Raw genomic sequence first — 27974 nt, 5'->3', positions numbered from 1 at the left:
GGATCATATTAAGTTGGGGATGATTTCTGCCCCAATTTGTTAAAACCAGAATAATTATCCCTCAATAAAAATGAAGACAAACATTTGAGTTATACAGTACCTCAACAAATGCCTGACGGTGCAAAAAAAATATGACGCAGTGAAATGTGTCATTAGTTGAGCTTGGAGCTAATGCCAGAAATAATGTTGCTTAAATGCCTTTGTGGACAAGTGTACATGTATTAATGTGCCTGCCTAACCAGAATATGGGCTAATTCTATATTTGGATAGTTTTTAAAAACATTTTTTATTTAGCCTACAATAAAAGAATCAGTGCAACAATATTTTCTCTATAAGTCTGCTGATAACCAAGTGTGTGTAAAAAATTTAAAAAACTCTGCTATTAACATACAAACAGAGACTCAGAAAGTATTTCTTCACCAACGAAAGAGCAGACCCTTTAATTGGTATTGCACAGCATTTGTCTTCAGTTCCCCAAAGTGAACTTGTTTCTCATTCAACAGCAGCAAGAGTGGCAATTAACTCATTCACTGCCATTGACGGCTATCAACGTCCAAAATTAATTTGAACTATTTCTATTAGTTTCACATTTTTTTCCACTTTTGTTAACAAGAGTATGAAAACCTAGGAAAAAAAAGATTGTACATTTAGAACAGATATAAAATTTGTGATTAATCTTGAGTTAACTAGTAAATTAAGTTAACTTAAGTCATGTGATTAATTGCAATTAAAAAAATTAATCACCCGATGCCCCTAATAAAAAAAAGAAAAGGAAAGATTATTAAAAATTAGGGGCGTCAGACAATTACATTTTTTAATTGTAATTAATCGCATGACTTCAATAATTAACTCACGATTAATCGCAAATTCTATATCTGTTCTAAATGTACAATAAAAAATTATAGATTGTCACACTCAAAAAAATGTGAAACTGATAGAAATAGTTCAAATGAATTTTTGACGACTATAGCCGTCAACGGCAGTGAATGAGTTAATGTCAAGACAGTGACAGACAGTATACAAAAAAGTGCATTTACCCAGATAATGATGCCTTCTTTGAATTTGTCAGAGAGATAACAAATAAACAATACAATAGCACAATTTGGGATTTTACCAAAAACATTCAGGAAAACTGCCTTAAAGTCAACAAAACTTGGAGTTGAAAACTTTGTCTTGTGATTTCAGCAAATTTCTAAGTGATATCAGTAGCCAGTGCACAAGTGGAACTTACTGCACTGCAGCATAGGAAAGGATATGATATGTGCAATGCAATCTGATAAACATCATGACTATCAATTGCGTGCAGTCATGTTTAATGACGAGCATTAAAATGACCAAAGAAATGAAAGAAAACAACTTGAATGATATTGAAAACAATGAATTCACTTTACATTATCTGTTGTGCAAAAAACTTGGAAGCCAACCAGTGTAACTAAAAAGATTATATTACACTTTAAAGGTTCCACTGTATGTTTAGAACAGTGGTGTCCAAACTATGGCCTGGGGCCATTCGTGGCCCACTGCCCATTTTTCAGCGGCCCGCGGCATATGAAAAAAAATACATTTGTACAGGTGATGGAGACTTCTACTACTAATAATAAATTAATTTCATATTCAGTAGAGCTTTTGTAGTTATAAAGATACAATTAAACTAGTCAAATAGTAACAGTTCTCTTTGTAAAGAATGGATAATTAATTTTTAGAAACATAATGTTTTTTTCCCCGTCTTCTGCTCTGTGTCACTGTACGAATTGTGAACCTATAAATTTTATTATCTAAAAAAAACTTGAAAAAAAAAAGATCGGATTGCTATAGATTACTCTTGTTATGGTTTTAAATATAGTTTTTAGCTGCTGTTTAGTGCAGGGGTGGATCTATTCTAATGGAATACAGGGCCGGGCCACCCCAACATTTTGAACAATTGAATTTGCCTCATTACAGTTTGCAATACAATATTTTTTCAAAGTAACTGGAATATATAACCAATTTACAATTCCTTGATTGACCGATTTTGGCGTGTTTAATAAATAAAAGTCTAAAGTTGCATCCTTTTTTCGGTATGTGGCCCTCAAAGTAAAAAGTCTGGACATCGCTGGTTTAGAACTTTTTTAATTGTTTACAGGGAGGTGAGTACAGTATGATGCTTCAAACTACAAGCACAATAATAAACCTCTCTGACAATGTCACTCAAGAGAATTGTTGTTGAAAGAGCAGAATATTTTTTTTAATAATGTGATCAGTTTCTGTATTAAACCTGATTTCCTCATCCGGGTTGTTTAATCACTGGCACTTGGGTTGGTGGCCATTAAAACCATCGGAGGCAAATTAATGCAGCAGATAAAGACTTGATTTAGGTCTTTTGGCTGAAGAGAAGAGACTGAACACAGCAGAGAGTCATTGGGCATGGTCGTGACCACTTCGAGTTCTACGAAAATAATAACTTCCGCTTTAATTAAGAAGTCGTTTAGTCTCATAAGAGTGTTTCATTCACATTTGACTTGAATCCCGTGGCCAACTTCCCTTTCAGGATGGAGCCACCTTTTAAAAAAAAAGTCCCGATAACATGTGCGTGGTGTCTCTAAACGTTTGAGTCGGCCTCAAGCTGTTCCGCTCTGTGCTGACCACGAACGGAGGGAGTTGTGGGAACAGGACGTCTCTTCCTCCTCACAGCCGGGTCGGGCCGCTCCGTCTGCTGCGGCGGCTCAGCAGAGGTGCGAGAAGGCACGGGGATGCGTCGCTTCTTCTTGAGGATAGCTCGAGCCGCGGCCTCGAGGTCCTCGATTGTCGTGTGCGCGTCGTCGGACATCTCATTCTTGGCCTGGGAGAGAATAGGGAAGATTTTTTTAGCGGTTGATTTACAGATGACAGACGATGGTGAATGAAAAGCTTTTCGCCACTTACTTCGTGATCAGCAGAATTTGGACTCTCACTGAGCCTCTGTTCATAGGGGAACTGTGGAGGAAGAGGTTTTTCTTTTCTTTTCAGATGCTCATGTACTTAATGCTGCATACATGGGTCGGCCATGTTACCTGTGTTCTGTCTGTTCTCACAGTGAAGTCCCAAGAGTGAAGGTTGTCTAAATGGGTGAGAATACCACATTTTATTTCCCGTCTATTTACACTACTGCTTAGGGTTATTCAGCTGTGGAGTAAAACTTCAGGGTGAATCTAAAATGCGCTATAACGTTTACAGGTGAACTCAATTTGACCTTCTGTAATCTTTCGAATGCATGTCCAACTGTTCAATATCTCAGTACTTTTTGCACAACTTTCTGTCCTCTAACACGTAAATGAATGGCAAAATTTCCCGGCAGTGGAAAGAAAGATTCCCCCCTCCCCCCTTTTTATTTATTTTTTTACTCTATGAAGACGATTTTTAACTAGTGGAATTTTTTTAGATGTCTAAATATTTATTTGTTTATTTACTTACTCATTTATTTACTGTTAGAAGCCCGTTTTCGCCAGTGGATTTTTTATTTTGTTTTTCTTTTTTAGTTTGGCAAGATCTTTTCACAGGCTTCTGACATTTAAAAAAATCCCTTGGGCTCCTGAGAGAAAAAAAACTGCTGTAAATGGACTTCTAACAGCAAGAAAAAAAGATAAGCTAGAACAAAAAAACTAACAAAACTAAAATCACCTTTTTTGAAACATAAAATAAATGTACTGTAAGCTGTAAGCAAGCTGCACTTGCAGCAAATGCAGATTTCATCATCTGCAGACTGTTTATGGACCCTACCTGGCTCTGCATCCTCATTGGGATTGTCAGACTCTTCAGGACTGCCCTCTCTTTGCAATGTCAACCTGAAAGACAGCAAGATGCTTCTCATCAGCTACAGTATGTCCACAGTCAGTGTGACTCATCTCATCTGAGGATGGATGTCGCTCACTCTGCAAAGGCGTTGTTGTTGGTGTTGCTTTTGGGGGCCGGTGTGGGTAGAAAGTCTGTGATGGGCTCCACGGCAGGGGAGATGAGCGCCGACTCGGGCTGGTTGTCTAAGAATTTGAGGGGCCTCTGGTTGGCCATATGTGGAGGCGGAACGTTGGCGGTCTCAGCAGAGAACGGCTCTACCCGATTCCCAAACAAGCCGTGTGTACGCTGGAAATACAATATAGACATTATCAATCAAAGTTCACTATGATACATTCAGCCTTGAATATTTCAAACATTTTGGACAATTCCAGGCTTTTTAATTTGTAGCAAAACCTTGGGGAATTCATAATTTTATTGGGCAAAATTCAGGGGTCAGTATAAATCTTCCCGAAAGAGTTAAAGCAGTTTTCGCTGAAATTTCCTTTTTTTGGCCCTCGTTGTTAGGGGTGTTAGAAAAAATCGATTTGGCAACATATCGCGATATTACAGCACGCAATTCTCGAATCGATTCAATATGCGGCCGAATCGATTTTTAAACATCAATTTTTATGGAAATATTCAGCAAAACATCTTACTTAGGGTTAGGATTCACACATTAAGCATGGAATAATGTTAAGCCTTAATATTTTTCTTTCCGTGCTGTTCAAACATGAAACAGACTGCAACCTGTTTGTTAAATGCAGTGGCTCAGTTATAAGCCTGAATTTTCAGATAAATAAACACATTTTCATACAAATCTTACAGTGTACATGTACAAGTTTACTGATTTGCAATAATCAATTTATAGAGTTGTATCGGGATTAATCGGTATCGAATCGAATTGTGACCTATGAATCGTGATACGAATCGAATCGCCAGGTACTAGTCAATTCATATCCCTACTAGTTGTGCTTTCTGTAGGTGTACCATCCAGATATCGCAATATTTTCTCCCACCTGGTAAATGTGCTCCTCTCCAGCCTCCTCCATGGCTCTGTCCATTTCTTCCTCATTATGCAGGTCTCCAGAAATAGCCCTGTGCATTTCTGCAGTCACTTCATCCTCAGTACTCCTGAGACCCGCCTGCAGGATAAATAAGTGGAGGCATGACGTAAAAAGAATATTCTAGATCCCGTTGAACTGCTTTCAAGGGAAAGAGCTCACTTACCTGGATCTCAGGGCCGGAGGCGTTCTTCTTGTTTGGCCGGTATCCGTAGTACTCTTCCTGGCGCTTCAGGAACTTTCGTAAATGATCCTGGAGTAGGAAAGTGGCGTAGAATTTTCCCACGGTGACCTCATCATCTGGAAATCAAGACGCGGTCAGTCTTTGGAAAGGTCACGGGGTTTGGATGTTATTGGCGCACTTACCGCCAATTGGAGGGATGACCTGATCCAACAACTTCATGCTTGTGCGCTTCCAGATGGCCTTGATGATCGCTCGAAGCTCCTCGTTGGCCTGCTCGAAGTTTCCTGCTCGGAAGAAACCAATTGATCCAAGTCGACAAACGCACACACACATGACTGTGATTGCGAAAAGTAACAATGAGCTCCACCTTCTGTTTTGATCTTAAGTGCTGTCCTGACCAGGGAAAAGAGGGTGGCATTGAAGGTGACGGTGCCATCACTGTTGAGTGGCATATTCATGCCAACCAAGCGCTGCCGACACAAAGAAACAGAAAGGTTTTGGCCTTGTTTTGTATCCATGTAACCATATTTACCAATCATCAAAATGAAATTGTTTATAGTAGTAATATCCTGGTCACCTTTGTTTTGCACGAGTGGAATTATTTGATTTTGATTATCAGTCGATACAGAACAAGATTTTTACAGAATAGTTAACAAAATCTAATAAAAAAACAAAAAACGAAAATGCTTTAAAAAAAAAAGAAGACTAACTGAAACTACACTTTACGTTTGTAAAACTAACTATAATTATAGTGAAAAACGGAAAATGTTTTTCTAATCGTTTTTGTCAATTAATAGATTACACATGAACTTTCGGGGTTCATTTTAAATGTAGAAGAAAGAAAGTTGAACAGTCATTTAGGAATTGTAGTTTAATTACACAATACTTACTGACTTTTTAAAATTTTAAATATTGCATTCAACAAAAACTCCATATTAAAAAAATACTAATAATAAAACCAATAATAAAACCAATAATAAAACCAATAATAAAACCAATAATAAAACCAATAATAAAACCAATAATAAAACCAATAATAAAACCAATAATAAAACCAATAATAAAACCAATAATAAAACCAATAATACAACTAATAAAAACTAAACTAAAAGAAAGCCTAATAAACAAACAACTAATAAACACTCACAATAATGCTCAAAAAAGAAATTAAAAACCAAAAGCCAAAACGAAATAAAAATAAAATATCATGAAAAATCCAAAACAATTCTAGTGTAACCCAAACCGATGTCCCGGCAATGCAAAAAGATTTTCTATTCTATCTATTGTAATTTTAGACGTTATTAAAACAAATGAGTGTCTTAATAGAATGTACTATTTAAAACAAATTACTATTTAAAACAGCTGCGTAGTTAGTGACTGAGTTCTCGACTCCGGCCATCTACAGACAACACTACTGTATTGATTAATTGCATTGTCAAATGTAACCAGTGGGCCCTAAATTTGCTTTTGTCACAAAATGATTCACAGACTTTAAATTGAAGGTAAGTTTATCACATCATCATAATTGGGAATGTAATTGACTTTTTTTTTTTTAATCATTTTGCATTGGACAGTTACAGTAATGTCAGAATTTTCATATGGTAATTGACTTCCAATGTATTACAACTATGCACATAAAGAAGTCATATTTCAGACTTTTTAAAAACATTTAAAGACCTTACGTTAGTATTTATTTTCTGCCATCACCTTTATGCTGTGTAATGTTGTCCGTTAGCATACCTTGCAGGCTGCACGATGAGGGCAGAACTTGCCGAAGCCAAGAGGAGGCTGGATGCGTCTCAGCAGCGTCACCACATCTAGATGTTTAATTCGGCCTCTATGCGATCACACAAACACAAATGCACTGAAACCTGAATGAAAAGTTGGACAAGTTCAATTCAAAGTTTAGAGACGGTCAAACAAGTGCATTTAAGGTTAATTTTGAAATTTCACCCCAAAAGCCAAATGGTGATAACTTTTTGTGAATAGTGTATGTCAACATGGCTTACGTGGCCTCGGGGTCATATTCAGCCCAAATCTTCTTAAACTCATCCAGGTGGTGCGGACCGAGCAGCGACCAATCACGCGTCAGGTAGTCAAAATTGTCCATGATGACAGCGACAAACAGGTTGAGGATCTGCAGAATGTGGCGACATTTCTTGTTGAATGCTATCCTGTGAAACGACAAATGCTAATTGCAAACGTAGGCGCTGACCAGGAAGGCACAGAGACAGTAGAAACTGAGGAAGTAGAAGACGGCAAAGTTGGAGCCGCAGGTGTACTCTTCTCCAGGCTGAAAGTCCGATTTGGGGTCGCACTTCTTCCCGTACATTGAAGCCATCATGACTTCTTCCCAACCTTCTCCAGTAGCACATCTGCAGATTGACCACAGAGAGATCTTGACTTGCTTTTCCCGTTGCGCAAGTGTTGGACTGTTACGGGGAACTCACCGGAATAACATGAGGACAGCCTGAGGGAACGTCTGGAAGTTATTGTTGCGGTTGATTTCGGTGCCGTCCACTAAGGCGATCTTTCCGAAAATCTAAAACATTTTTTTAATACCAGTTGTTCACATGCAGAAGCTTGCCGTTGACGCTGCGTAAATGTTCGACCTAAGACCGTACCTGCATCCCAATAACGGCATAGATGAAGAAGAGCATGACGATGAGCAAAGCCACGTGGGGAAGAGCCTGAAGACAGAAACAAGACAACGGTTTAGTTGCTTGGTCACTGGTGGAGGAATGAATGCAAGGATGTCGGCAGCGTGAGGCCGAGGCACCTGGAAGGACTTGATGAAGGTCCACAGCAGGTTACGGATGCCCTCAGAGCGGTTCAGCAGTTTCACCAGGCGCATGACACGGAAGAGTCGGAAAAATGTGATAGAAACGGAGGCATTTTCCGAGGCCTGGGAACAAGAATATTTTGATAAACATAAGAAACGTGAGAGAAAGCGATACGGAACGATGAAGGCTAAATGGCGGCTTACCGCAATTTCTTGCATGGGATTCGTGTCCTGTAAAATGTAGAAGGAGACATGATTTTACAGAGAGCCAAAGTTGATGAAATGAAACACAAGAAGGGCTGTAGGTCATGAGGTCATGCATCGCTATTGCAAAGTATGTCACAGTATGTATAATGGTTTCTATATTTGACGTCTTGGTTGCTCACTGCTCATGTTGGAAAGGCTTGGGAATTTTTTTGAAACTTTACCTGGAGAATTTTTGTTACTAGTAAATATTTGTAATAATCATTTGGACAAGTTGGACACTGTCCACGAGAATTAATGCTAATTAATAGTAATAATCAAAACCGTAACATGTACAAAAGCAACAATTCGTTTTTTTCATAAACAAACAGTATATACTGTATATCACTGGTGTCGGCCCAAATCCTTGTATTTCTGAAATCATCACTTTTCAGGAGACCCCAAAATCTTGCTCAACCGTTAATATTGCCTCATCAAAGACAGCAAGCCATCTTGAACACTTTAGATTGGTCAATAATTCGTAAAAATGACACCCACATGTGTGAACTGACCAAAAGTATGGCTGACTGTCAATTACAAATTCAAATTCTGATTAATCTTGTGATTTCCATTGTTAATGCACAATTAATAGCAATAGATTTTAATACTACTGTTAACATGACAGTGGAAAAATATGTTCACCTTATGCAAATATATCTTATAAGATTTTTTTTTTAATTCAGTGATGCAGAAATGGGAAATGGATAGATGGATTATGACTATAAGATGTAAGACTATAGCCTACATTAAATAGAAAGATTAAGATATGTTTTCTAATAAAATTTCGTAAATTCACATTATTTCTGAAAAGCATACGTGTATTCCCAGGTAACATTCCCCATTTCCTGTCATTGCGCAACCCTACTCACAGCCTGAGGGATATCTACAACCTGTCTCATGCACAATGTACACACATTTTTTTGGGGGGTCAAAGTTATATTATTGCATTCTTTAACTGAAATCAAACACTTGAAAATGAAAATGAGATGCTGCATCTCAAGGGGATATCCTTTAAAACAATATACCGGATTTGATGAAAATAAAGTGGCACAAAAGCAAAACATGACAACTGAAGGTTCAGTAGAGTTTAGTAGTGATGAAGTGAGTCTTGGGCTACTACTGTATAAACTGGTTAGGCAAATTGGTGCGGTAGTTAAGTCCAGCTAGCTGGCTGCCTGTGCACTTTGGAGTTCTTTGTAAGATTCTGCTATTTGCTTCCAAATCTCAAAATCTATCAATACGATTGTGTTGTGTTAGTAGAGAACATACAAGACAAGAGGAATGCTTCCCACTGCACAGCATACTCATGCCGCAGTGATGAGATATTTACAGCACAGCCTTGGAGGCAGTACAGTCCTCCACTGGCAGCTAGGGCGCTCTGTGAATGAGAGACAGATGACAAGTAAAGACATCATGTGGAGCACGGTCGTGTCGCGAGGAAAAGACAACAAAGCAAAAAGGAGCACACGAGGAAAGGGTGTCGAAAAGCGAGAAAAGGCGTGCGTGGCACTGCGGTGTCAGAATCTGCTCAAAAGCGTGAGGAGAAGGCGGTGAAAATCTGCAACCTGCAGAAATTGCTGTTCTGCAACATCAGCACAGTGGTAGGTAAAAACAAAACTAAAACAAAAAACCAGCGCTGTGCTCACTTTAATAGGCACACATGGGCATTCCAAATGGAGGAGAGTTGTGGGAATAATGACAGTGTTTGGTGGCAGGTGACAGGCAGAAATGCTTCTCTGGAGGATGGTGGTGGTGGTGGTGGTGGGAATGGCCAACGACATTACTGACCATATTCTGTGAACTAGTTGTGCTGGCACCAATCTGGGCCGCGGTAATACATGTCTGGGTCAGAGCATTGAATACATACAGTCATTTTCAACGTAATGTAAACATTTGCCTGGGAAGCTCTTATTCAATACCTGAAATATTACGTGTCATATACGGGAAGCATCGAGTTGCATTTACTCACGTCCACTTCACTCAGGATGACATCAACAACGCTGCCGATGACAATGATGAAGTCAAACACGTTCCAGGGGTCTCCGAAGTAACCCTGTGCAGACGCATGATGACGCGCAAATGATTGCGTGCAACCCAGATCGGATTGGGCTGTCTCTCGCTTCTTCCCAGAACAAACCTGACCTTTGCTTTGAAGGCCATGAGCTTGAGAATCATCTCCACGGTGAAGAGCACAGTGAAGATCAAGTTGAGAATGTCCGACAACTTGGTCACGTGGTCGGACTGGTCAAAGTGCTGTTGCGCAAAGGATAGAGAGAAACCGAAATGACTGAAATAACATTTTGCCACAGGAAATAGTCAATACATCTGGTCTGGAAAATGTTGGAATTTTTGGGTGTCATTTAGATGGAAATGTCACAAGACAGTGGCGCAAACATGCACATGAAAGCACACAAACATATCATCACCTCATCATTTATTACACATGCACACATTGAGAATTGGTTGCTATGAAATCAGAAATAAGTATAAAGAAATAGTTTGTATAACTATTTTTCCATTTGTTTTAATAAGGAAAAAATGGATGCAATTTGTAAATTTGTCTAGATTTTAGCACAAAAAAAAAACATGAGGTAGATGCTTTTTGGCTACGTTCACACTGCAGGCAAATGCGACCCAGATAGGATTTTTTTTTGCCCAAATGCGACCTGAATCTGACCTTTTTTTATGTCAGTCTGAACGGCTCAATTCTGATTTTTTCATATCCGACCTGGGTCACTTTCATATGTGATCCTAGATCGTTTACGAATCCGAATTTGGGGAATGTGACCGCAGCCTGAACGGCCGGGCCACATATATCCGACCTCTACGTTATCAAAAGTCCAATATGCGCTCCGCTCGGGCGGGGATATTAAGCTTGATTTATGCTTGACGCACCCCGAGGTCCGCACGGCTCGGGAGACGTACGTCAATCGGCAAAGTTGTTCAAAGTAACAGTTGTGGCTTTATATTTGACTTTAATTTAATCCCACTTGAAACATGAAGTATAAAGATGACATTTGTGGTGGTGATATTTGTAATTTAGCCACGCAGACTGCTCATTTATTACGCGTGGCAATAACGTGATGTCATCGTTTTAGGGAGGAAAAAAAGAAGCGGTCTCCGTGAGATGAGGCGCTCGAACAGGCTTGCCTCATTTTCACAAAATATTATTTCTACCTTCTGCGGCATCACTCCTCTGTAGATATGAGATGGTAAAAATAATATATATATATATTTTTAAATAAATAATATAAAAGTCCATGGCCCTTAAATGCTGGACCATACGTATTTACTTCTGCTTTTATTTTAATGTATTAATTATTTTCCTTTATTGTTATTGTGAGATTGTTGTGTACTGTGATGATGTTTGTTTACTTAATGTTTGGCTTGTGATTTAAATTTGTTAAATAAAGCATAAAAAACCCAACTTATTTACTTCCGCAAACACAGCGTTGAAGAGTGACGTTGTATCCTGTTCTGCGCATGCGGGTCACTTTGGGGACGCATTACGTCCACACAGCAGACAGACTAAGGTCGCAATTAATAGGTAATGTGAACGCTTACTCAAAAAAATCAGGAAAAAAAGTATTGTTCAAAAATAGTCATTAAAAATACATGTAGCGTATATTGTATTTAAACATACTAAACTACACATGCTTACAAAGTGCCTTTCAGAGTAAGAAACTGAGCAAAAACATGATAATTGTATGCAAAAATTAATAAAGTTACTACAAAAAAATAACCACAAAAAAAAAATCGTATCTAATCTAATACGCTAACACTCGTGAAGTCATACTTGCAGTGAATATTTGTATGAAAAACACTGCGGCATAAAAATATACAGTATAAAAAAACAACAACCAATAAATACTGAATGTGATTTCCTGTATCACTGCTCAAATATAGACGTACCCCCTTCATACAGTAACTGAAACATGGTGAGGACTCCCTGTAATTTATTTTTATTTTTTTATTATCACTTATCCATGAGCCACCCATAATGAGTCCACTTTTTGGTCCTGAACCATCAGTTGAGAATCACTGCTGTAGATTATGTTAGAAGTTTCAATGATGCAATGCGGAATGGTGCAACTGATAACATTTTCAAATAGAGAATATCACTAGTGTCAGTCCAAAACCTTTTGCCTCCAAAATTGTCACTTTTCAGGAGACCTCAGAAAAGACATTGACATTGCATCATCAAAGAGAGCAGGCTACTTTCAACACTTTGATTAGTCAATAATTTGTAAAAATGACACCCACACGTGTGGGCTGACTTCAAATATATATTTTTGATGAAAAATATAAAAATTGCCAAATTGTGACTTGCGATTTGCTTTCATAAATATCACAAACACAACTTCATCTTTAACACTTTTTTGTGTGTTTTGTGATGAAAAAACCAAAACATTTTAACTCAAAATGTGGTAAAAGTTATGAATTATTTTCAGTGCTGAACGCTCCCAAGAGAACCAATACACTTGATTTAACATTCCAAATAAATAAATCAACTACTTAAACAAAAACTTTATATGATTCAATATTTGTTATCACTGACATCTGTTGTTTTTATTTTTATGTATAGCACATTATCACATTATATATATATGTATAGTACATCAATTAAATCAACTTTTGATTTCGGAAAACAAGTACTCTCCTAATGAGACTTCTAAAACAGTACTTCTCATTTCTGTTTCTAGGTGTGCAATACAAACTTAAGTGACCTACCTGCATCCCCAGACACAAAGTGTTGAGCATAATGAGGAAGAACATGAGGTACTCAAAGTAGCAGGAGGTGACGATATACCAAACCCGGTATTGGTACGGGTTTTTGGGGATGTAGCACCTCAGCGGTCGAGCCTTCAAGGCGTACTGGACACACTGGCGCTAAAGGGAACAGATAGGATGAAAGAATGTTATGACCATCATCAGATCACACTAGTCTTGTCCGAATGAGTCTCGCTGCACCTGGTTCTTGTCCAGCTCACAGTCCTTGTACTCTTGCTCGCCTTGCTCCTGGAAGGTGACGATGACAAAGCCCACAAAGATGTTCATCATGAAGAAGGCGATGAGGATGATGTAGACGATGAAGAAGATGGAGACGTCCACACGGTTGTTGAAGACGGGCCCCATGTCTTCTTCGTCTGTGTCTATGGCTCTATACAAGAGTCTGAGAAGAAGTAAGTGTTAGAAGTTGTAGGCCCAGTGCACCGAATTGTTGCCATTAGATACTGTAAATATCATCCACAGCACACATAGTGCGAAAACTCACTTTGGCCAGCCCTCAAATGTGGAAACGGTAAAGAGAGCCAGCATGCCGCAGAGCACATTGTCAAAGTTGAAGTCATTGTTCAGCCATTCCCGTTTGGCCACCACTTCATCCTGCAGAGAATTCTCGATGTGCTTCACGAAGAATCCCCTGAGAGCAGATATGCCGTCAACTTTTACCATTAAACAGCAATTGCATGCATTTCTAAAGCTATACGATGATTTGCCTTACTGGCATTCCTCTTCTGTTATTTTGGGCGGGTCCGTGCAGCTATAGAACTTCCCCTATCGTAAAGACAACAGGAGGAAAATGATACGTGTTGTATGTTGCAAAATATTTAGCATGTAATAGTGGCCATTGTCACCAACCTTGAAAAGTTGCACTCCTATGCAGGCGAACATGAAATTTAGCAGCATGGTCACCAAGACGATGTTTCCGATGGTTTTGATAGCCACAAACACACACTGGACCACATGCTGCGCATGGAGACAAATGATAAGTATCCAACAAAAGCTCCAGTGGAGACTGAGCTGTTGCTACAGTATGTGCAAACCTTTAAGCCTTTCGCTCGATTGATAGCCCTGAGAGGCCTCAGTACCCTCAGCACCCTGAGAATCTTCACCACAGAGATAGCACTCGACCTGAATACAACAACAAATGACACAATCAATTCCACATACTGCTAGCCCAAGTCAAATTGGGTAAAACTAACGACATGCCATTGCTGATGTGGCATTTCCCAAAGGTTACTCACTCCATGCCCATTGAGAGCAGTGAGACTCCAACCACAATCAGATCCAGGATGTTGAAGGAGTTGCGACAGAATGAGCCCTCGTGCATGAATGCTCCATAAACTGTCATCTGTCATAGAGATCCATCGTACAAGACATGGCAATTAAAGGGCACAAAACTACAACTCTGATGAAAACGTAACACTCATTTGAAGGAAATACTGTACAAGATGGAATTGAGATCATATTATCTATGATTCCAGCCGTCCACCACCCAGCCATCATCCATCAAATCATACTTTACTCATCACATCATCTGTGAATCCGCCCAAGAAATCACCATCCTTCCATTTATTCAATTTCCTCCATGAATCTTACCCAACAAATCGCTTCTTAATTCAAGCATTATTCCATTCATTCGTCCATCCAGTCATGATGCCATTTGATGAACTTCCACGATTCCGTCCATCCATCCAATGCATCCATCCTTCCATCCATCCATTAGTTTGTCCGTCTGTCCATCTTTTCTGTCCACAAATCCATCCATCCATCCATCCACATGTCCATCCATCTGTCTACTCACATGTCCGTCCATCCATCCTTACGTCTGTCCATCCATCAGTCCCGCCTTTTGTCCGTCTATCTATCTATCATCCATCTATCTATCCATCCATCCATCCGTCCGTCCATCTTTCTGTCCACAAATCCATCCATCCACATGTCCATCCATTTGTCCACTCACATGTCCGTCTGTCCATCCATCTGTCCATTCACACGTCTGTCCATCAGTCCCGCTTTCTGTTCGTCTATCCATCCATCCATCCTTCCGCCCACATGTTTGTTTGTCCGTCCGTCCGTCCATCCCTCCGTCCATCCCTCCGTCCATCCATCCATCCATCCATCCATCCACTATATACCCTTGAATCAATTATTCTATCCATCCCTGCTTGTCTCCTTCCATTCGTTCATATGTTAAGCCAAGCCTGTTTTAGCTACGTATGTTTGCCATTCTCATTTACCTTCAGTACAATCTCAATGGTGAACACAGTAGTGAAGACAATGTCAGCATAGGCCAAAATCTGTGGGACAAGATGTAGAAACCATAAAAGTTGCTTAATTTTTGTTGGACAGGTTAAAGCAACGTTTTAACATTAGAACATATTGGCACCTGGTTTCTATAGGAATTGGGATCAATGGGGTCCTCGGCTGCCAGGGAGATAGAGGACAGCAGGATGAACAGCAGGATAAGATTAGTAAAAGAGGAGGCGTTGATGATCTTGTAGCACAGTTTACGGAACCTGGGCACCAGTGAATAGAATGAGAGGACACACGTGATCAAACGTGCACGAGATGGCAAACTGGGAGTTCGGCAAATACAGTATGTCTGCTACCGACTTGTTTTGTGGGCCGAAGATGAAAAAGGAGCTGGCTTCGGGCAACGGAACAGCTTCCTCCTTCAACTGCAGGTCGGCCATGGGTCGCGGCCGAGGGCTGATGGGGATTTCAGGCTCCTCCTCCTCATCGTCACCTTGATGGTAGAAGTCAACATTTTTCTGATGTAAACTCAGTAATGATGTTTTAATATACTGCCCAAATCAGCTGTAGTTTTTAAAACGTTTCCGAGAAGAATACAATAGAAGTACTTGAGCTTACCGGGGAAGTCTGCAGGTGGGAAAGGATCTTTCACTTCATTGACATTGGACTCAAACTCATCAATTTTGAGCTGATGAAAATAACATATTCACAAATAACTACATGTGATTATTGCTGCTACATGAAGTTCATTTGTGTGTTTGTATGTTGATGAACCTTGGCTGTCGTTGGCATGCCCTCCATCTTGGCTCTTTGCTCAGCAAGTTTCTTGGACATCCTCTCCCTGTCCTCATCTGTCTTGTCGGGCATTTTGGAACTACAGACAGGAAGTTCAGATGCGATGATTGAGTGCAGGTGATCATCCACACTTTATTTGCCATGCCAATTATTGATTCACCGTAGTAATTTCCTCCTCAACTTCTCCTCGGCCTTTTCTTTCTGAGCCGAGGTCAGACTCTCAGCCTCTGCAAGGTTGTCGACTGCGATGGCCAAGAAGACGTTGAGAAGAATGTCTGGTTAGACCGAGTTCAGGAAAGCAAAAATGTTGCCGTTCATTGCCATGTTCACATATCTCATAGTGAGTTCATGATAGGATACAGTTTCCACAGACAAAGAGGACAATGAAATACAGGGCAACCAGAATGCCAGGGAAAACTGGTCCGCCATAGGCCATAATGCCATTGTTCATAATGGCAGTCCACTCCTCTCCTGTTAAGATCTGAGATACAGATAGAACAGAATATGTTGGACTTGATGCATTGAGGTCTCTGGAAACATCTCACCTGGAAAACACTAATGAGGGCCTGAGGGAAGTTGTCAAAGTTGCTTCGTCTGGGTCTGTTGTCAGGAAAGTTGAATTTGCCCCCAAACACTTGCATGCCAAGCAGTGAAAAGATGACGATGAAGAGGAAAAGGAGGAGGAGGAGGGAGGCGATGGAGCGGACAGAGTTGAGCAGGGAGGCTACAAGGTTACTCAGTGAGGTCCAATACCTGTAGGAATTAGACAAAATGATAGACCACTGTTATGTCCTATTCGCACGAACGTTCACTGTAACCTTGTGATGTATGAAAAAAATCGTTTTGATTATGAGAAGCACTATGGGCAATCATGAAAGACAGGAAATAAAGGAGTGGTATTGAGTACCGGAAGTAGTGGATTTGTGCAAAGGAGACCATTACTCAATAGGAGAAATAAAAAAAAAAATTCTAGTAAAAATATTTATTATTAAATATTCATTCAATGTCCGCCATTTGCAAAATATATTTTCAGAAGTTTTACAGCATTTAGACTGATATTTCAAGACTTCTTCTCAAAAACTCTTTTGATACCAAACCATTACATACTCTTTTCGAGTGTGAGGTGCCTAAAATTGTCTATTGATCAAAATGTCTAAAATCACCCCTAATCTTTACCAATCTACTGAAAATCTTTGCAGATCTCAAATCTAGAATAATGAAATGCCACTCTCTGCTAGTCATTACTGTGGTTTACATACCAGAATTTCAACGCCAAGACGGGTGAAACCCTCAACCATCATTGAAAGAAGTACTTGACGAATAAGAACGTCAATGGCAGTAAACGGTTGGATTCCAGTCGCCAAATGCAGTGAATTTATTGTTGTTGTTGTTGTTTTTTTAAAAATATTTTTTTCTGCAATGAAGGCAAGCTGGAAAATTCATGATGTCATGGTATCGCCTTATCACATTCAATCTGATCAAGTAACTCAAACTGATTTTTGACGTTGGCAATAACGTAATAAAAATTGAGGTCAAATTATACCTTTTAAAAGTTTTGTTATTTATTTATTTATTTAAAAATACTTATTGTAGTGTTTTTTGGGGGTCCAAAAACTGAAGAAAGAAATTAGATTATGTGGCTAAAACACATATGTTATAATTGAAAGTGAAATGAAAATTGTTAAGATTTAAAAAACAAAACAAAACTGACGCTTCAATATAAATTGTCATCATCTAGAATCTTTAGAATTTCCTTTTTTCCTCCTGGTAAAAATAAAGAATGGTGCAAAAGCACTGTAGCGCAATAAAATTTAGCAAAACAATAAAAATACAGTACAAGTAGTAAAGTACAGTAATTTACATGGATGGGCGGGTAGATAGATAAAAATACAGGGAAATATCATATGTATCATGAGGCAGTACAACTTTTTGGTTTGCAAGACTCACTTTGTGACTTTAAGGATCCTCAGAAGCCGAATACACCTGAGTACAGAGAAGCCCAGTGGGGTCACCTCTCCCACCGACAACATGATCATCTCCAGAATGCCACAAAGCACCACGAAGAAATCAAATCGGTTGAACAGCGACATGAAATACGCCCTGGGACCCAGAGCATACATTTTCACAAACATCTCAATGACAAAGAGCACCAGGAGGACACGGCTTGCCACATCTGGTGACAGACAGGAGAGAGAAGAAAATGAATCAAGCTGGGAGGTGACATTTGTGTAAAATGTCATAGTCCTGAATATTGAACCTTGAATTGTAGTGAGCATAGCGGGCTGGTGGTGGTGCTCTGTCGCTATGGTCAGTGTGTTGAGGAGGACAAGGAACATCACCAGCCAGTAAAATGATCTGGTTTTCACATAAACCAGACACTTCATCCTGAAGAAGCGGTTCCAACGGCGAGCCAAGCGACTAAAAATGAAAACAATGTGAGTTACTGTTGCACATAAATACGCGCACAGTCAGAGGAGCACACTCACTAGTAGTACACCACTCGACTCTTGCCCTCTAGGCCGTACAGGCTGTCAGTGTCAGAATCCCCATTCGTCAAAGGCAGCAGACCTGGCAAGGGAATAAATTATAATTAGCTAGTAGCAGTAGATAGCTAGCTAGCTAGTTAGATGGAGATAGCTAGCTAGTTGGAGATAGATAGATAGATAGATAGATAGATAGATAGACAGACAGACAGATAGACAGACAGAGGGTGGACTGGGTATGGCAGCGAATTGCAAAAATGTGTGAATAACTAATGCATATTGTATTTGCCATAACAGATTGGTTTCTTTCAAATAATGCAAATAAGTGACGGAACGGGTAAAAAAAAGAAGAAGAAGCAAATAAGCAGGGGTTTCCATGAATCACCGGGGATGCAGTAGATTAAAAAAACAGAACCAGTCTTCTGGTGTTTCGACTTACAAAGTCATATAAATTACATAATATGCATGTTATTTGTTGTTCAATTAAAATTCTTGAGGTACTGTTGTGATCAATTTCATAAGATTTTTTTTTTTAATTCAATGTTACCAGTTCTGCGAGGCACTTTGCGTCTCTCTTTTACTATGGAAAGGTCTATACACCTTTCCATAGTAAAAGAGAGACGCAAAGTGCAGGGGTGCAGGGGTGCTCAATACGTCGATCGCGATCTACCAGTCGATCCCAAAGGTATTATTGGTAGATCGCGTGACATTAAAAAAATTGACGTATTTTAAGAAAAAAAAAAAATTTGACGTCAACCTATCATCCATCCCGTCTTTTGATTGATATACAGGGCAGCCAGTCAGATGACATCTGAATTTTGTCTGACACTTAGGTCACTGCGCATGCGCAAACAACTGCGCTAAGTGCTAACTAACTATCAAGCTTGTCAGCGAGTTACGGCCAGTTTTCAGCCTTTGTTTTTTTCTCTCAAACCTATGAAAGGGTATAAAAATGAGTGAGGTAGCTGGACCAAGTAAGAAGAAAAAAACGTATAACTTTCATACGGAATGGGAGGAGGACTTTTTTTTCACGATGACATTTTCCAAGTGCGTTTGCCTCATCTGCCAGTCTACCATAGCAATACCAAAGAAGGGGAATGTGGAGCGGCATTTTCGGACTGTTCATGGAAAATACGACACCGACTTCCCGCCGAAAAGCGAGCTGAGAAAGAGAAAAGTGAAGGAACTGAAATCCCAGTTGTCCGGACAGCAGTCATTTTTCACGCAACAAACTTCAAAAGCGAAAGCCGCCACCGAAGCATCGTTCCGGGTGAGTCACATCATCGTCAATAACAAGAAGTCCTTCCAAGACGGAGAGATGGTAAAAGAGGCATTCGTTGAAGCAGCTGACTCATTGTTCCGAGACTTTAAAAATAAGGCAGAAATATTATCTTCGATCAAAGCTCTCCAGCTGTCAAGAAGCACAGTTACACGGCGCTGTGAAGCCATGGCTGAGGATTTAACCCAGCAACTTTGGAAGGACATTGGAGATTGCGAGTGTTTCTCACTGCAGTTGGACGAATCAACGGACGTGAGTGACACAGCCCAGATGTGCATTTTCATTCGTATGGTGTTTAGTGATATCACTACAAAAGAAGAGCTATTAACAGTACTGCCCATGAAAGAACAGACGCGAGGAGAGGACATATTTCAGTCGTTTAAAAACTTTATCGCGAAAACTCAGCTCCCAGTGTACAAATTGATGTCTATCACCACGGATGGAGCACCCGCAATGGTTGGCCGCTTGAATGGATTTATTGCAAAGTGCAGGCAGGACGATGCTTTCCCGGACTGTCTGTCAGAGTTTGACAAATGCTTTCAAGACTTTTCTTTGCTCGAGCCAGTCGCTACATTCATGTGCTATCCTTTTCGGGAAGATGCTGAGGTTGATTCACTCGCATCAAAAATTGCAACACTGTTTCACCTGAACTCTTCTGTAGTGGAAGATGAGATTTTGACACTACAAGCTGACATTGAGCTGAAGTCCAGAGCTCATGGACAGTTCTGGAACTTACTCACAGAGGTAAAGTACCCCAACATGAGGAAATGTGCTACCTCCTTGACAGCATTATTCGGCTCCACTTATTTATGTGAGTCAGCCTTTTCCCACATGAAGATCATCAAGTCCAAGTACCGTTCCACCATGACTGATGAACATTTGGAAGTGTGCTTGAGGCTGGCTGTCAGCAGTTACCGTCCGGACTATGCATCCCTGGCTGATTCAATTCAGTGCAAGTCATCAGAGTAAACTCGGGTAATGACAAAAAATGTACATAGTTAATTGTGTTGTGTTGTGCAATATTGGCTCATGCGATATAAAGAATCCTCAATATATTTATAAATAAATATATGTTTTGCATTTTTTGTAGTAGGTAGATCATTTTGACTTGATCATTTTATAAGTAGCTCTCATGCTGAAAAAGTGTGAGCACCCCTGGTCTATAGTATATAAATAAAGCATACTGCGTGTTGTATACAAAACAGTTACACACAAATTTACAGGCCATTTTCATTCAATTCACTTTGATGTTCTTGTTTTTACACTGACCTTTACCCTCTCTGTCAGCATCCAAGACCTCAGCGTGGGTGATCCACTCCATGTAGCCATGCAGATCCTCATCCAGCTGCTGACGCTCCCGCAACTTCTGGAACTCTCCTCGGGACCTGGCTTTTTCCCGCTCTTTGGTAAACTCCCTGAGCAGAGAGCAAACATTTTTATTCGTAATCATGTCGAGAAGTTACTGTATATGAGCTGAGTCAGCGTACCCACTGAGCACGCCCAGAACCAAATTGAGCACAAAGAAGGAGCCCACAAGAATGAGAGGAACAAAGTAGACCCAAGGCCATTCATTTCCTATGGCGTCGTTGATCTGAAAGACATCATCACATATTTACAACTGGACTACAGTGCAGTGATTCCCAAACACTGTGGCGGACGCATTAGTGTGTCATTAGAGGATGTTAACCAATTCACTTTAAGAAGCTAAAAAAATTCAGAGATGTACTCTGTCGAGAAGTCATACTTAATTGTCGAGATAGACCTATTGGCATTTAGCAGATTTGAACAGTTTCAGATGTCCTGATTTTTGGGCGTGGCTAAAACCAGGCCCAGTCAATAAAGAGTGGTAAACACTGTTGTAGTGGATTAAAACACATCATAGGAGCGATCACTGACCCAGTAGAGAACTTTAGTCCATCCCTCCATCGTGATACACTGGTAGACTGTAAGCATGGCGAAGCCGATGTTGTCAAAGTGGGTGATGCCATTATTGGGACCTTCCCAGGCCGGCCGACACTCGGAGCCGTTAATCATGCAGCGTCGTCCATTGCCAGCCTGAGCACAGGGTGCGGGCATCTCTCCCTCTGCTGTTGAGTATATGTCTGCAGACCAACAAGCGGAAGAATCATTGCGTTAAGTCATCATCATACGACCTGCTGAACAATCCAGGCATGCATATCCATGTACTTGTGCCCATGTAGTAGCAGGTTTTATGCATTTTGCCCTTGAAGAGCTCCAGTCCCATGATGGCATAAATGGTGACCAATAAGAAGACCAGCAGGGCGATGTGCAGCAGAGGAAGCATAGCTTTGAGGATGGAGTTCATCACCACCTGTAGGCCTGGATGTAAACAAACAAACAAAAAAAAGTAAGAGAAGATTCTCCGCATATAGAGTCAAATGTAATAAACTTTCCGGAGAGAACAGTTTCTTACTGGGGACTCCAGAGACAAGACGTAGGGGACGCAGAACCCTGAAGGCTCTCAGTGCCTTCATGTCAAAGCCCCCTCCTTTCTCCATTGGCACCCCTGCTATCGTGTTGATGGTATCCATGGCAAAGGTGACGAGACTGGAGGAGGACATCAGCCATGCAGTGAGTCTGTTGTTTTGATGACGTCACTCACTCTACAGTCCGTCAAACATAGCCGCTTACCCCATGAAGACGATGACAAAATCCAATATGTTCCAGCAGTTCCGTAGATATGCACCTTCGTGGAACACAAACCCATATGCAACTATCTTCAGAAAGCACTCTAAGGTGAAGATGATCAAGAAGATGTACTCCAGACTCTCCTGCAGAAAGAAATAATATGAAATGATCTTCTGGTTCTAGCAATTTAAGAGCAAGCTATATATATTATTATTCTGGCACGTGAACAGATCGACCCCTAGTGGTGATCTGGCACCAGATCCATTTATTTATTTATTTATGTATTTTAAATATTTTTGTATCTTGGAATTCTTGACTCATTTAGCAATTTTCAGCTATTCGAAGTTAATATTTTTCTATAATTAATGTGATGACTTCATTATTTATGATTTCATTATATTTCATGTACAATTAATACCTTTAAAAACACATACACGTAACACTTAACGACCAATCACAACTCACCTCTTTTCAAGGTTTGGTCATGTGACGTTAGCAAACTGATTATTTGAGGTTCAGGTTATTTGACTAACTTTTGTAATTAACTTTTCTCACTCTCAGGTAAGAATGCGGGTAATTCCTTTTGAGGGGTCTGTGAGGCTCGTAACAACAGCAGAACAATTCATTCTCCAGTCAGAACCATAGAAAAACAAGCGTGTGTCCTCTCTCAACCTCAACCAGTTTGTCTGTCCAGACTTTGGATCATGAAGCATATTTTTCCCCAGGGGGCACATCGAGGACACATTATGCGATTGATGACCAGCATTTGGGCTCATGTCAGTGGTAGTTTCAGTTTTCCCCCAACTGAGATTCCATTGGATGGCTAAAATGAGAACACTACTGTGGCTGTGTATACAGCCATTTTCCGATGGTTTTTAAATTGCTTAAATAAGAAATAAACGCATCCGTTTGAGCCGTTGCTGTTATAGATATTTAAATATGTAATTACTGCATGTGCAAATAAGACATTTTAAACCCAAAATTTAATTTAACGTGTAAATAAAAGTACGTTTTTTTTCTTTATAAATAATTTTTATCTATAACAGACTACTCTCAAAAGAGACTGTGCTGCATTGTTGCTATTCAATTTGCTGCCTTTTTCCCGATATCCTCCATGATTATGTACTATATTCCTTTCGAGAACACATCGCTGTTACACTGTCTTGTTCTGTTTGACAGGGCGACTAACGACTGCCACAATATGGCGACCGCTTTGACGTATCTAAGGAGGGTCCAGGTCCAGACACAAACACCACGGTGTTACGTAGATGTCGATTTTGATGAATTTGAGAGTTAAATGTTATCATCCACACATAATCTGTCACATTAATGGAGTAAGGAGAGTTCACAGTGAATATAACTAAATGGTTACCACAGGTTTAATAACAAATGTCTTCCTAATTCAATTAAGAGTGAACATTCACATGAAACTTGTCTAATATGTTTACGAGCAGAATATTCTACTACTGTACTTTGAAAACAACTGAAAGTATTGTATTATTAAGTATTGTAATTGTTTTCACTTATTTCAGTAGCTGCCTTGATTGGCACCTGGCTATTAAACAAGTCAATGAGGTAAATTAATTTGTACTGTTTGTATAATATTAATACAATATTATTTTTTAACCGAAGCTAGAAATTGGCTGCAATCCTGAGATGCCATGCCTGCTAAAAACATTATACAATACTATATATATTGTCCATTTTTAAATGAGGTTGACACACCGTTTGTGTAACCTCACCACACATCCACGCTAGAAGCTATTTTTATAGTTCTCCTGAGTCATTTTGGTTTGTGCATGCAGATCTACTCAGACCAAGCACATCTAGTGAAGTGGAGCAGCTCTTGTTACATCCCTCACTTTGGTGGAAGGATGATTTGGAAGGAGATTTCTGAGTCAATTAGTTTGGCCAAATGGGTCAATCCATTATAAATCTAAGATTAGTATAAAGTAATTTATGTATTGTGATATGATCCATTTGGGAGAGTGTCAGAAATGGCAAGCGATTGCTGGCTGTGAGATCCATGTGTTGACACCTTTGCTTGGTTTCCATGGAACACAAGTCTTGAGCTGTGCCTCATCGATAGCGTAACACTGCTGTCAACATTGAAGATTTACACACAGCAATGCACTGTCAACATACAGCTGCAGTGTGATTTGACAATAGAATCAACTGGCAATGTTGTCATTGGCGGGAAGTAACGTTGCCTTGAGGTACGAGTAACCCGACATATCACGAGCCATTGTTCACACCATTTTTTTGCTTTGAATTGGTGATATGAGCGCTGCATGGACTGTGAATTTAACTCCGCTCAACTCGCTTTAAAACAAGCAGCAGTTTGTTAGGTACTGAATAATTCTTAAAAAATAAAGGGACTTCAATCCATTTATGGCCAATCCCAGTTTAAGATGAATTCCAAATTTAACAAAGAGAATTGTAAATTGAATACTGTATGTCAAACAACCACACAAGCTAGCTAGCTAAATGTTAACACACAATGCAAAACGCCATATATGAATGAATAGTATCTATATAACAGTGTTGGGCAATAACTAGTTACTAGTAACGCCCTACTGTAATTGAGTTACTTTTTACAATAACACTCTTAACACATTACTTTTTAAAATACAGTAGCCTAACTCAGTTAGTTATAAAATGGTGCGTTAGTCAGTTACTTGATAAATTATTTAATCATTTAATTGTGCGACACTCGTGAGGATAAGCGTTCAGAACCAAATAATGAATGGATGGCTGCTGTGTACGGTACTACTTCCTGTTTACAATGGATTGCTGCTGCCGTGCTAACGCAGAAGACGCATTGTGGGCGAGTGTCGGATTCGGCAGTGAAGGCGAGCGCAAGACGAGTTTTTTCAATGTAAAAATACGCTCCTTACTTTACTTTAGTTGAGCATAGAGGAACAGTGTATGTTCTTTTTTTTTTTTTTTTAAAGAGTTACTTTTAATAGTAACGCATTACTTTTTTTGTTTAAGTAATCATCAGAGTAATTGAGTTACTTTTAAAATGAAGTAGTAACTGTTACTAGTTACTATTTTTTTAGTAACAAGTACAACACTGCCCGTTAAGTAATGGATATTTGAACACAAATCAACATACTATCTACTATTGAGAGACAACATAATAAATGCAGGAATAATTTCTTTATCCTCTCCTTTTTAGTAACAAAAGACGTTTTGAAATGACTTTCACAATATCAATTAAAAAAGAATTAGCAACGTGATTGTTAAAAATGTTTTTTTCTTTGTGCCCGAGTAGATTCTCAGTCATCCAGGTCACAGTAATCCACAAAGGTTGTGTATATATTGTATATATATATGAGATATCGCGAACAAATGTACATCCAAAGTACTGTGCATTGATGTTAGTGTGTGGACTTTAATTACATTTGAGTCCCAACTGACATATCACTCTTACTTACCAAGTTGATATTGGTGTTATTACTATCTTCTTCAGGCATGGGCAAGAACACGGCCAGGGCTACACAGTTTGCAAAGATGGTCAATAAAATGATGATCTCAAAGGTTCTGGATGAAGATTCAGCTCAGGATTATTACAGAAGGATGATGGGAATTCCACTTGATCCCAAAACAAATAAGAACAGATTATATTTGCTACGGGTATACTGACATGCCATGTCTGTCATATAAGACATTAACAAAAATGATTAAAGATGAGTATTGTGGTGTCCCGCAGGGCAGGTCGAGCAGCAAAGTATCATGTGGCTGGTGAATAGTGTGTAAACATATTCCTCTCTACTTCATGTAAATCTCTCTCTTTTCATGCGCTCCATCATGAGTCAGTAGTCCCTGCTCCACAGTAAAATAGAATATCCGCCTCCATGTCATCTCATTCCCACCCATAGGGGGCTCAGTAAGAGAATTCCCCTGCCAGCTCAGCATCATGTCTCCCCTGTGATGCAGCAGGACAGCTGCAGGGCCCAATAATATGTCCAAAGCAGCGAAACACACACGTGTGAAAACGAGTAGGGCTCTTTTGCCATACGTCACTACGCTGTATGATCTTTCTTCTGCGATAGTTCAAAGTTGTTGTTTTTTCAAATGCAAAGTTGCTCCTCCACCTGTGGCTTACATGTGCTGCAGGGTGACATACCAATGTGATTATACTTGTGCAATAAAAAGGGCCCATGACTCGGTTGAGCATGCGGCGACAAATGGCAATGGAACGTGGTGGGAAATTTTACAATTCCATAACAGGGTCAATGTTTACAATCTGGGTTGGCCCTTTCTTTCTGTGTTAACTTTCCCAAATAATGCAAAAATATTGCATATACAGTAATAAGCCCTAAATTGTTAACAAGGGATCTTTTAACTTGAAACGACAATTTATCAGCAAGTTTATACATTTTTAACAGTAAAAGGTGTCGGCTGTAAAAACAGCAATTAGTGTCAGCTAATTCTGTTCTGGATGTTCAACATGTCTAAACCAGGAATGGGCATGTGGCTAAAATAAAAGCAGGAAACTCCCTGCAGGGGCCGCATAACATCACTCAGCAGCCGGTGCTGCAGCTGGTGCACCAAGCCTCACATAATGGAAGCATTGGAGCGTCATTTCCACATGAAGTCATTCACTGCCATTGACGGCTATTGACGTCAAAAATTCATTAGAACTATTTTTATTAGATTAACATTTTATCCACTTTTGTTAACAAGAGTATGAAAACCTAGATTTTTTTTTATTGTACTGGACATTTAGAACAGATATAAAATGTATAATTAATCGTGAGTTAACTATTGAAGTCATGCGATTAATTACAATTAAAAAATGTAACCGCCTGAGGCGATTTAAAAAAAAGAAGAAGAAAAGATTATAAAAAATTGTGAGCGTCAGGCGATACATTTTTTAATTGCAATTAATTGCATGACTTCATGAGTTAACTCACAATGAATCACAAATTTTACATCTGTTCTAAATGTACAATAAAATATACCTATATATATATATATATAGGTTTTCATACTCTTGTTAACAAGAGTGGAAAAAAAATGTTACACTGATAAAAATAGAGAGCAAAAGTGACTTGGGCGCAGAATGCCAGCGAATAACAAAAGTCTTTGCACGTCACAGACTAAAATCAACTGAGATTAAGGAGACGTGGCCAACGCATTGATATCATAGCATGCAGCTGGTGTAAAGCATCTTAATCGCAGCTTTATCAAGTTGCGGAGTAGTTTGATCACCTCACACACTATGACATCTGTCTCTTCGGCTTAATAAATAATACTAATAGTAGTACAATATAAAGGATACTTCCACTCCACAATGTTGATGCAGGCCTTGCGGAAGGGGTTTTTAAGAGTGAAGCAGAAGAGGGATCTGGCAGGTCTTGGGTTGCCCCCTGTGGCCTGTAACTTTTTCAGCTTCTCCCGCTGCTTCCTCTTCAGCTCCTCTTCATTCATGATGACCGGCTTGGCCACGTCACAGTTTGCTGCCATCTTGCAGACTCCCAACACGTCTTAATCCCGAAGAAATATGTCCGCTGTCTGTATAATCCCAACCCGGGGTGGAGTGGAACTCCTGGTGGTGAAGAGCTGCACGGTCCGGATTTGATAATCCCGTTTATGCTCCTCTCTGTCCCTCCACCAGAGCCACAGGCCGCTCCTGGTTGAGGACCTCTGACAGGAAAACCTG

General features: G+C 39.7%; 1 protein-coding gene and 1 long non-coding RNA gene across 3 annotated transcripts; one reads left to right on the top strand and one right to left on the bottom strand.

Moving 5' to 3' along the window:
- Positions 1-934: 934 nt before the first annotated feature.
- Positions 935-27974, bottom strand: LOC147179592 (dihydropyridine-sensitive L-type skeletal muscle calcium channel subunit alpha-1-like). Of its 2 annotated transcripts, XM_086070266.1 has the most exons (46): positions 27594-27974; positions 25744-25849; positions 22307-22446; positions 22089-22222; positions 21842-21994; positions 21551-21756; positions 21142-21245; positions 20924-21069; positions 18379-18460; positions 18150-18310; positions 17840-18065; positions 16438-16645; positions 16253-16373; positions 16053-16167; positions 15872-15971; positions 15716-15785; positions 15458-15590; positions 15231-15360; positions 15082-15141; positions 14086-14192; positions 13885-13972; positions 13700-13807; positions 13563-13615; positions 13335-13481; positions 13031-13232; positions 12791-12949; positions 10202-10312; positions 10029-10112; positions 9848-9901; positions 9390-9437; positions 8021-8047; positions 7814-7939; positions 7659-7724; positions 7485-7576; positions 7250-7409; positions 7044-7171; positions 6775-6871; positions 5402-5504; positions 5217-5318; positions 5017-5150; positions 4806-4931; positions 3887-4095; positions 3736-3800; positions 3030-3076; positions 2902-2952; positions 935-2818 (listed from the first exon to the last, which is right to left on the bottom strand). In XM_086070266.1, exons 1-46 carry the CDS (start codon positions 27776-27778, stop codon positions 2579-2581), a joined length of 5514 nt encoding a protein of 1837 aa, XP_085926392.1. In that variant the 5' UTR covers positions 27779-27974; the 3' UTR covers positions 935-2578. The 2 variants fall into 2 exon arrangements, with proteins under 2 accessions (XP_085926392.1, XP_085926393.1); XM_086070267.1 differs by lacking the exon at positions 9848-9901.
- On the top strand, positions 19248-21510 carry LOC147179593 (uncharacterized). Its single transcript, XR_015094263.1, has 2 exons — positions 19248-20629; positions 20942-21510. It is a non-coding gene; the product is annotated as an uncharacterized LOC147179593 (long non-coding RNA).

The sequence above is a fragment of the Leptonotus elevatus genome, chromosome 2 (assembly GCF_054856555.1).
Source record: "Leptonotus elevatus isolate MCC_2025b chromosome 2, RoL_Lele_1.0, whole genome shotgun sequence".
Classification (NCBI taxonomy): Eukaryota; Metazoa; Chordata; class Actinopteri; order Syngnathiformes; family Syngnathidae; genus Leptonotus; species Leptonotus elevatus.
The sequence above is the reverse complement of the archived record's forward strand: the minus strand, read 5'-3'. Positions and strand labels throughout refer to the sequence as shown.